This window comes from Balaenoptera musculus, chromosome 8, assembly GCF_009873245.2.
Source record: "Balaenoptera musculus isolate JJ_BM4_2016_0621 chromosome 8, mBalMus1.pri.v3, whole genome shotgun sequence".
Classification (NCBI taxonomy): domain Eukaryota; kingdom Metazoa; phylum Chordata; class Mammalia; order Artiodactyla; family Balaenopteridae; genus Balaenoptera; species Balaenoptera musculus.
Window position 1 is genome coordinate 99,658,174 of NC_045792.1, and position 10,985 is coordinate 99,669,158.

The window sequence follows — 10,985 nt, forward strand, 5'->3', positions numbered from 1 at the left end:
CAGATACTTCTATGGCTACAATTAACAGGGTCTAGTCCAGTAATTTCACATTAGGCGGCATATCCACAAAATCCTCGCCTGACCTAGAAATAAGCCTTGCTGGCCCCATGGGACAAATTGGTTATGAAATGCCTCCCAAACCTTGGTTAAATTTATGACCACAGGGGGGCACTGTAAAACAAGGAATGCTACTCACCATGCAGTTCCACAAGTCTACTAAGGACTAGTCTACTAGTCCTAAGCCCTCACTGTACTTGCTGACCTACAGTACACCCTGAAAGGAATTCAGGGTGAAGAACAGAATGATCCACTCTGTGCTTTGAGAAAACAGGCAAAACTGGCCCTTAGATAGTTAGATATGACAGGAAAATGTTTTATGAACCCAAATTCTTGCATCTTCCCATACTTAGAAAAGCCCTAAAATCATGAACTGACATACCTGTTCCTCATGGCTAGCAGTAACCTTCTGCTGAGACGTATGCTGGATTGCACATACCCTTTAGCCAAAGTCACAGATATACTGGCCTCTCCCACTACCTCTTGGGATCAGTTCCTCAGAGCTATCGAAGGCTGAATCAGACAGCTGATTCAGGGAGGGAGGGAAAAAAGAGCTCTATTTTAGAGTGTTGAGTTTCAGGAACTGTTTTAACATCAAAGGGGAGCCTGCCTATGGCAGCCAATGTGATAAAAGCATTTGGACAGCTACTTGGATGTTTTTAAAAACATGTTCACCCCCCTTACTTCATTGAATCCCCACACCTACTGTGCATTGAAGAGGTATTTTTAGGACCTTCTAGTACTTTATACAGTTAAAAAGCAAAATTCAACCCAGTAAATTTCAAAGATCTAACTGGCTATGAAAGATTCATGAATCAGGCAGCAGGCCATCTCTCCAAAGGGCTACAGTAAGGGAAGGGTTTTTAAAGGCAGGACATGGAAGTCATAAACAGAAAAAAGGAGATTATTTTAGGCATAGGTAACCTATCCATGGGGAATGGAAGGGGTCTATATAGCAGATTATCTCATCTTCCTTTGGAGGCAAGAGAGAGCGCATGTGACAGATTGCCTCATTGGTGCTGACCAAAAAATTCCTGACTGACTAGTTAAGACTACATTTCTGGGGGAGGTTGAAAGTTCAGCTAGGTCAGGTATTAATCCCTGGTTTGGGGGCTTGTCCTAGCAATAAGTGACTCCATTTCGAGCCTATAGTTTTCTTTCTAACAATAGCAAAGTTGAAACAAGGAGATCCAGAGAGATGAAGTGACCTGCTAGAATCACAAAGCAGACCAAAGATCACTTCATTCCAAATCCCCTGGCGTTCCCCTTCATAATGCTGCTTTTTTTTAATATATATATAGAAATGGGTCTGGAGTCGGTTCCCTTCCCTCTCTAAAACTGGGAGAACATTTAGGAGCCATCTGCAGAGTTTGGGTGTGGAAATGCTCTCAGAAGGAAAGGATGCATCTTCCCGGTTGTGCGCCTCTTACTTCTCCTCTAAAACCCTTTCCCTTTGTACCTTTTTAGCGCGAAAAGCTTCTCAAAAGACCAGGTGCTCTGAGGCGCCTCTAGAACTACATTTCCCACAATACCCCAGGAGGCACCACGTAGAGGGAGAACTACATTCCCCGAAATGCCAAGCGGATTTTAGAGGCGGATAAGCTTCCACTCCAAATTCAAAGATCCAGTTTACCCACTCTATAGCCCAGACATAGTCACCTCTTTCCCCTTTCCTGCCAGAGACTTCCGTTCCCAGCTCTAACTTCCGACCCCATTCTTCTCTCCGTGGGAATGCTTGGGAAAAAAACGTAACCAGAGGGTAGGGCGCATGCGCTGACCGGCACCAGGTTTGGGCTGTGAGGGAGGCCGGCCGGTCCATGGGCGAATCCCGCTTCGCGCGTGCGCAGACGATAAACCAACGCCCCAGTACTGAGGCGCGGCTTTAGTGGCGCGGCTTTAGTGGCGCGTTTTAGTGAAGTTGCACGTGAAGAACAGCTGTGGCCGGAACCCGGTGAGTGCGACCCGAGACCGGGGCTCCGGGGCTGTACCCGGGACTGGGTTGCGGCGGCCGCTACAGGCGGGACCAGGGCGGAGCCGCGAGGCCTGGCGAGCACCAGTGGAGAGGGCTCCGATGTCGCGTGGCGGGGAGACTACCTGGGGACTCGGATCCTCGTTGCTATGCAACAGGGGGCGTCGTTAGTAGGTAATGGGAGGCGCGCGTTTCCGGGGAGAAGAGTTCCCAGCGCTGCTCCGAGGTCCGGTCAAGGCCGGGTGGCTGTCAGGCTGGGGGACGAGGCCAGCGCTGAGCCCCTCGCCCCCGACTCTCGCCCACGGCCCAGCCTCCCGCGGCCCCGCTCCGAGCCCTTTGGGGTACCCCGAACCCCTGGGCAGCGCCGTATCCCTTGCCAGTGACGCCACCCAGCAAGCTTGGCAGGGGACACGCGGTTCGAAATAGCACATGCATGCCACTGACACCCTGTCTCGGGGAAGATGGGTCCTGGGGAAGGCGTCGTGCGCCTGGGAGGCTGCCCCTTTGCCCGTCGCCCGGCCCCCAAACAGTTGCTGGGCAGCAGCAGCTGTCAGGGGTTTAGCGGGGGCTGCCCCCACCTGCCGGGACGCTGATTTCATTCCTCTCAGGGGCAGCTTCACCCGGTCTAGCAGCTTCCTTTCCACGCAGCTGTGCTTTTCGGGTGGCCGCTGCATATTTGGATCAACTTTAAAATAGCCTCCTCTCCGCACCTCTCCATGGCTCTCCATTGCCACCGTCACCGCTTCTTGGCGGGCTTCTAATACTCATTTAACAAGCATTTATTAGTCATTGTTCTGTGCTAGGCGCTGGGGATTCCAAGAAAAGTTAAGTCTGACGAGGAGGTGCTCCAAGTCTGATGGGGGAGCCAGGCATAGAAACTGGTAAATGATGCTACAATACAATGAGTGGTATATTGGCAGTTTGTGTACTGCAACGTTCCTATAGATGTTTACAGTTTACAAAGTTCTTGCAGAAACATGTTAACTCTTTGCAATAACTCTTAACCTTGCTTAACGCCATTTTCCATTTGAGGAGACTGAAACTCAGACAGGTTAAGTAATAAGACAGAAGGTAGTGGTTTTTAGTGTGTGGCAGAATTGAGCCTGGGACAGAAGGAAGTCTAGAGCCCTCTGTCCACTGCTGCACTCTGGGGGCTTTGCCCAAAGTAGACTTTTCCCTGTGCTGGTGATCATTGGTGGCAGCTGTCCCGTTATGCATCAGAAATCCCCGGGGAGCTCTAAAAACAAAAGCCTGAGCCCGTCTCTGGGGAGGGTCGGAGTAAGGAAGCCCCGGGGTAGGGGTGGAGCAGACCCTCTAGCTTAAACCGGCTCAGGCCCTTCTGATGGGCAACCAGAGTCGAGAACCGCTGCTCCAAAGGGGCAAGTCCCTCACCGATGGGGAAATCAGAGCCGGCAGAGGGTACTAAGTCAGCTGCCCCTCCTGCCACGTCGTGATTCATAGCGCGAGAGGAAGCTACGGGGGAGGAAGGAGCCTTGGCAGGGGGTGTGGGGACCGCCCCGCCCCGCCCACTTAGCAAACCACAGCTAAACATATGCGGCTCCTCACTACCATAGTTCAATGAAGCAGTTTCCCCAGCTCAGCCCGTCCCTTCCTGAGCCCCGTTGCAGCTGCCTGAACAAAAGTGGCAGGTCTAGTCCCAATTTTTGGCTGTCCTCATACCTCTTGCTGCAGAACCATGACGTGTGAGCCCAGCAGGTGGGTCATCTTCTGGAGGGTGGTCTCCTCGTGGGAGTCTGGATAGTTAGTCCTCTAACTTTGCGATTGTTGATTTGGGGGGCAGAACTTTAAGCACCTTGAGGGCAGGGACCATGTCTTACTGAGGCAGAGTGGAGGTGTGGAAGGAGCTAAAGGGCAAGGTTTAGATCCTGGGTTCTGGAGTCAAATCCCAGTCCTGATGTGTGTACTTTTAACAAGTCACTGATCTCTCCAAGCCATTGTTTTCTGAGTAAAACGTGGAGAGTAGCAGTATCTTATACGATTGTTATAGGAGTTAAATGAGATGGTGAAAGAACAAGCACTTTGTAAATTATAAAGCAACACACACACTATACACACCACACACACACAATTTGTTGTGGTTGTTGAGTGCCTGCTGTTTTTCCGAGGTCAGGCATTGCAGGAGGTGAAGACGTTTAAGACATCCTTCCTCTCAGAGCTCAAGACTGCTTCGGCTCCTGACTACCATGGCTTCTCTTTATTAAAAGTATTTGATCGGGCTGAAGTGAGGAAGCGTAATGGTGGTGGGTTAGACTCTTGCTGAAGAAGAACTGAGAAAGATGTTGTAAAGCAGAAACTAACACACCATTGTAAAGCAATTATACTCCAATAAAAATGTTTAAAAAAAAAGAAATGAGAAAGAATCCTGTTAAAGAAAACAATTGGACGAAAGGGACGAGCCAGTAATCTGCTCTCTTATCTGCAAAGGGCACACTCCAGAATCCTGTTAGATTTGGTTTCCGGTGCCCTTTGGAAGGTCAGCTGGCAGGGCAATGCCAGCCACCCCATGGAGAGTTTATTTCAAGGTCCCCCAGCTCCCCTTGACTGGAGCAAATGGCCGCCTGAAAGTCGAGGCTGGCACAGAACGCAGAAGTCTGCCAAGGGGGCAGCAGCTCATGTCATCCTGACCTTCCAGAAAGGAGGAGACGACATCTGATCCCTCCTGGTGGAGGTCCTTGGATATAGAATCCAACCCAAGATAGCAACCCTGCTCTTTATGTCCCCAGTGTGGTCATGACCCAGATAGACCAGGAACTGACCTGTGCTTTCCTCATCTCTGACCACCGGCAGGCAGGAACCATCTGGTTCTTGATTTGTGCCAAAAAGAGTAGAAGGCTTCCCAGCCTGAGGTCGTTCCCTATGAACTGCATGTTTTGCAGCCCTGCTTTACCTACAGGCCTCAGGAGGGACTTGGAGCAGCTGTTTCTGGGCCAGAAAGAGCCCCGAATGTGATATTTTTATAACTCCTTCTTGGACCCTGCTCCTTCCCACTAAACAAGAATGGGAATATCTTCTCTTCGCTCTCCTCCATCCTGATGGCCCCAGATTTCTGGCCGACTCCCGGAGTGCCCTGGTAACTACAAAAACTTCGAACACCTGGCTGCTCCTACCTCGGGGACATGGCTTAGCCTCTCTGCTCATCAGGTCTGAATCACAGAAACACCCTGGAGCTGCAGGTTCATTTCTGAGCCTGGAAGAGAACGGGATTTGCTGGTGCCATTTGACTTTTCTCAAGCGTGGTAGCAAATAGAAGTTGGAACTGAAAACGTTTTTCTTGGCCGAATCCACTCGTACTTCAATGAGTCGATACTTGTTGGGTCTTAATTTGCCTACAGTATCACATTACAGATGAGATCAGAGCACAAAGCGGTTAAGTGAATTGTCACCAGTAATTCATGGAGTGGATTGGTAGATGCCAAGTCTATTTTAGCTCATGAATAATCTATTGTAGGACTTTCCAAATCACTTCTGAGACTGAAGTTGGAGAGGATACAACACAGTGGTGTGTGTGAGCGGGTCTGATGTCAGATGCACCTGGATTCAAATCCTGGCTCCCCCCGCTTACTACCTATCCTCCCTCAGTTTCTTCATCAGGAAAATGGGGGATAAGAACAATACCTAACTGATGGGTTGTTGTGAGGATTAAACGAGATAGGTGGCGCGTGGTTAACTTTCTGTTAATAATAATAATACCTTTCCTTAAAAGTCGTGCTTTAACTCCTTGCCTACGTTGGGGGCTGGGGAGTTGAGGTCATCTCTGTATCAGTGGGTCTCAGCTTTGCACAGTGGAATCCCCTGGGGCGCTTTTGCAGGTCGAAGCCCGGACCACACCCAGATGGTGACATCAGAAGCTCGGGGCTTGGGGCAGAGGTATTGGAACTTTGTGCCGCTTCCAGGTGATTCCAATGAGCAACCACCTTCACTTCTGCGTTTTGGAAGCAGAAGTTTGGGTTTAACTCCTGACCTTTCTCCTTGGGCAAATGCTTAACTCCTAAGTCTCCGTTTCTTCTCTGCTCTCCCCTTAGTGGCAAGGAGGATAACGCCCACCTCACATGATGGTCCTGCAGAGCGAATGGCCTATGTGCAGTGGGTTCTTATTTGTACACCTAACTGAGCACTTTTCTTTACATCGTTATATAGCGGTAATCCTATTCAAGTGCTATTTTTTAAGGTTTTTTAAAATATAAATATCAGCTTTATCTTAAGTAGATTATAACTTCCTTGAGGACAAAGCTGTATAGTCTTGTTTTTTCAAATAAATTTATTTATTTATTTGTTTGTTTTTATTTTTGGCTGCGTCTGGGTCTTTGTTGCTGCGCGCGGGCTTTCTCTAGTTGCGGCGAGCGGGGGCTACTCTTTGTTGCGGTGCCAGGGCTTCTCATTGTCGTGGCTTCTCTTGTTGCAGAGCACGGGCTCTAGGCGCACGGGCTTCAGTGGTTGTGGCTCGTGGGCTCTAGAGCGCAGGCTCAGTAGTTGTGGCGCACGGGCTTAGTTGCTCCGCGGCATGTGGGATCTTCCCGGGCCAGGGCTCGAACCCGTGTCCCCTGCATTGGCAGGCGGATTCTTAACCACTATGCCGCCAGGGGAGCCCAAAGCCATATAGTCTTATAATTTTTTTGTGTGTGTGTGCCCAAAGCACCTAAGACACAAAGGCAGGCCTTCAGGTTTTTAGAACTGGAATAAGCCTTAGATCTTCTCATCCACCTTAAGGCATTGACTGATGCTCTCTGGCTAGTTAATATGCAAGTGGTAAAGAACGTGAGAGAGGAACCCACGAATGAGATGGTGGTGCCCGGCTTAAGTTGAAGTCCGAGTTCTGCCTCTGTCAGCTAACAGGGAGGGGCGGAGGGGGGTGCTGGGGCCCGTCACGCTGGGGACAGTGGGTTTCTCGGCCAGTTCGGGCCCTCTGCTCACCCCATGCTTCTTCTCTGGCAGACCCAGCCATGGCAGGCTCAGGCAGCAGTTCACCATGGGGCAAGCATCTGTTCCAAGTCGTCCTGATGTTCCTAGTGGCCCTCCTCCTCCTCCACTCAGCGTCATCCCAGTCCCATCGAGACTTTGTGTCACCAGGCCAGCAGAAGAGGGAGGCCCCAGTTGATCTCCTGAGCCAGATAGGTCGATCTGTGCGGGGAACCTTGGATGCCTGGATTGGGCCAGAAACCACGCACCTAGTTTCTGAGGTAAGGAAGGTGTTCCCTGCTGTGGCTACGCGCATTGAGGACAGAGGAGCTGTTGTTCATGGCCGCCCGTCTTGGCTCCACATCCTCTGTGTGTCATAATCCCTGGGGCAGAGAGCCCCCAGTTCCACAGAATGAAGCCAGACAGCGCCGGCCTTTTGCACTCTCATTGTTTCATTCCTACCCCAGGGCCTTTAGCTCCACCCCTATCTTTCCCTTATTCCTGCCCTTTCTTGCCAGAAAGGCTGGGAAATGAGCCATCTTTATCAACCTATGTCACCAGTGACTATAGAGTCTGGCTTTGGTCTAAATCTGACCTAAAGTCTTAAATTGGCAAAATATCAAGACCTGAGTTCATTCTTTCACCTTTAGAGGTGGCGGTGAGGATGACTCAGGGTTCTTAGGCAGGGCTGTCTCTTCTACCTAATGGCATCCCGAGCATGCTGGTGCATACTTGTGATAGGTCGTCTGAAACAATCATTTATAAAGTGCATAATATAGAAGAGCTGATTGACTTCTTTTTCACTGAAATATCCTAGCCCTCCACCGATGTTACTTCACACACCTTCATGAGTCCCTGGGAGGCTAGGAGGACCCCAATTTTACAGGGTGACTACTCCAGGGATTTGATGATCCCCCCACACGCCCACGTTCACCCACTACTACCACCAAAGTATTCCAGCACATCAGTTGAACTAGGGCCCAAGTGTCCTGGGTTCCAGTTCAGACAGGAAGGAGAAATGGCCCGCCGTCCGTCCCCATGCACTGAAAGGTGGCTGTGGAAGGGACCCCTCAGCCAGGCTGAGAAGCAGGCAGAGATGTTCGTAGGCAGCGGTGGTGAGACTCGGAAGAGAAGAGCATCATTAATTACGGACTCAACTCATGCCCTGCTCTTCCCACAGACCTTGGCTCAGGTGACGTGGGTCATCTCATCGGCCATCTCTGTGGCCTTCTTCACTCTGTCTGGGATTGCCGCACAGCTGCTGAATGTCTTGGGGCTAGAAGGTGAGTGGCAGAGAACTGGTTAGGTCAGCTGGAGCTTAGCCTGTCCCTTCCTGTTTGTGGGAATTTATCTTTTCAGGGTCTAGACTTTTCCCCGGCTGTTCAGCATCTCCCAGGTCTCCCCAGAGGCGAGCATAAGAGAAGGCTACTAACTGCCGCATCACGCTAAGCCATAACTGTCACCCACAGCCCAGAGAATTACTCCCATTTCATAGATGCAGCAGGCTCAACCAAGGGAAGTAGTCTACCCACAGTCAGCTGGAACCGGAGCTGAGATTTAAGCTCTAGGACCCGGTGGGAAAGGATTTTTCCTTGGCAAGGGGGTTTGGCTCCTCCCCCTTTTGGTTCTTGACCCCCTCTCCTTTCACGGCACCAGGTTGGCTGATTCTGTGACTCTCTCCCCTTCCAGGAGATCACCTCACCCAGGACCTGAAGCTCAGCCCCAGCCAAGTCCAGACCTTCCTGCTGTGGGGAGCGGGGGCCCTGGTTGCCTATTGGCTGCTGTCCCTGCTCCTTGGCTTGGTCTTGGCCTTGCTGGGGCGGATCCTGTGGGGCCTGAAGCTTGCCCTCTTCCTGGCCGCTTTTGTGGCCCTGGTGAGGTCAGTGCCCGACCCTTCCACCCGGGCCTTGCTCCTCCTGGCCTTGCTGACCCTCTACGCCCTGCTGAGCCGGCTCACTGGCACCCGGGCCTCGGGGGCCCAGCTGGAGGCCAAGGTGCGGGGGCTGGAGCGCCAGGTGGAGGAGCTGCGCTGGCGGCAGAGGCGAGCGGCCAAGGGGCCCCGGAGCGTGGAGGAGGAGTGAGAGGGACGCCGGACGCTGCCACCTTCGTCATACCAAAGAGCCGAGCTGCTTCTGGGTCGCACAGCCCTCCTTCCAGCCCCCTGCCCCTTTCTTGCTCTGTCTCCGAGCCCTGTCTCCGCACCAGCCCCTTTAGCCGAGAGAGAGAGAAAGACCATCCCCTGTGCTGGTCCTCTGTGGTTCTCTGTCTGGGGCTGGTTCTCCTCACCCTTTCTCTGCCCCCACCTGTCTCAGCCAGGGGAAGGTGGGGGGCCTCCCGCCAGCTTCTGCATCTCCTCTCAGCAGACACCTCTGATCACTGCCAGCAGCCTCCCGTGACTCAGCTGCTGCCTTGCCTTCCTCCGATGCTCTTGCTGTCCTGTCCTTCTCTAGCTCCTCCCCTGCCAGGTCCCCAGCTTCCTTCCTGCGTGTCTTCTCCTGCTAGCCCTGTACTCCAACCAAACCACAGTCCCTCAAGGCACGCTCCTGTCCCCTTCATTGCCCAGCGTGGGGAAGAGGCAGGGCATTTGGGGCCTGAGGGAAAGGGAAGTGGGGAAGTTCCCGCCTGGGGCCCGGGCTGGGATGTACATTGAATCTGTTACAAGTGCCTTAATCCGAGCCAGCAGGGCCCTCTGCTTGCCCGCTGCCGTACTGTATGTAGGAAACTGCCCTGTAGCTGCTTTGTGTCAAGAGGAAAGTGGTTCCTCAGAATCTTGATTTCCCTTCAGCCAGAGCAAAAGATGACTGCTTCGTAGGCTTGTGCCTGCAAGTAGGACCCTGCAGTGGCAATGAGATCCCCTGTGGGGATTTCAGAGACCCTGAAGGAGGAAGGAGGGTTCATCTTCCTGTCTGCGCAGCTCCAGGCGGTTCTCCATCTCTCTCTCCATCACTGCCACCAAGGAGATCGCAGATCAGTCGCCTAGGAGGAGCGCAGAGCAGACAGCAGAGATGCACCGCACAGCCCCTTCCCCTTCTCGTGCTCTGCGGCTGCACCCTCCCCACCAGGGCGCTCATTCTTCCTTCGAGGCTTTGGTGGAGGTGGGTGGCCTCCTCTGCCAGGCCCCACACGTGATGTGAAGAGTAGAGGAATGCCCAGTTCTTACTGTTGAGGTTGGATATGGAATCACAGCTGCAGTGAAATATATTTTTATCAGCGCTTGGTTGGTTTTAAATAAAGTGCACGCTATTTTATTATCTAGTTCTGGATCAAATGTATTTGCTCAAAGTCTGGCTTGCTTTGATTGCTCCCTCTCCAGCTAAACCCATTTCTGTGGAGCTGCTCAGCTTTCAGGACTTCTCCCTGCAGGTGTCAGGTAGTGCGAAGCTGGGAGAAAGGAAGGGAGTGCGAAAGAAGGCTGTTACCACTCACCCTTGCCTCCAGGGGTGTGAGGAATGAGGAGGGCACGAGCCCCTGTTACCAAACTTCCAGGAACTGACCAGCTCTGTGGCAATAGTGTGCTTGTGGGGGAGGGGGAGGAGGGTACCCCGTCCAGCCCTGTGTGCAGGAGTGGCAACGGCTGGCCCCCAGCCAGAGAGAGGCTTGCCTGTCCTCCCTGCTTCCCCACCAGACAGGAGTTTCTGCGCCGCGGTTCTCAACCCGGCCCATGGATTGGATCAGGCATTTCGGGGAGGGGCCTGGGTGTGGTTTTTCCTTTTTAAGCCGCTCAGGAAAGGCTAACGTGCAGCCAGGTGCCCCGCTCTGGACCTCTCCCAACGCTGCCTGGCGAGCAAGGCTGCGCCGAGAGGCCGGACCTGGGAGGCAGGCCTTCCCTCAGCAAAGAGAGCAGCCCTCCCTCTTCACAGACCCACAGACTTCTCCCAGGGATGGGGCTGCCTGCATCTGGGGCTCTTCCTCTGTCAGAGCAGTTGTCACCTGGCCCTACTGGCCCCTCTCATCCCCTCTCCACCCCGGAGCTCGGTTCTCTATGTCCCCCCCACCCCGAATTCTGGTTCTGGTTCAAGTGTCAGATGCCTTTATAGGAGAG

At 52.7% G+C, this 10,985-nt stretch overlaps 1 protein-coding gene across 2 annotated transcripts; it reads left to right on the forward strand.

The window, feature by feature from the left end:
• Positions 1–1,831: 1,831 nt before the first annotated feature.
• On the forward strand, positions 1,832–10,207 carry TMEM109 (transmembrane protein 109). Of its 2 annotated transcripts, none has more exons than XM_036861886.1 (4): positions 1,832–2,008; positions 6,980–7,224; positions 8,124–8,226; positions 8,633–10,207. In XM_036861886.1, exons 2-4 carry the CDS (start codon positions 6,988–6,990, stop codon positions 9,022–9,024), a joined length of 732 nt encoding a protein of 243 aa, XP_036717781.1. In that variant the 5' UTR covers positions 1,832–2,008; positions 6,980–6,987; the 3' UTR covers positions 9,025–10,207. The 2 variants fall into 2 exon arrangements, with proteins under 2 accessions (XP_036717781.1, XP_036717780.1); XM_036861885.1 differs by lacking the exon at positions 1,832–2,008 and adding an exon at positions 2,032–2,200 and having other exon boundaries at positions 8,633–10,198.
• The last annotated feature ends 778 nt before the right edge of the window (positions 10,208–10,985 follow it).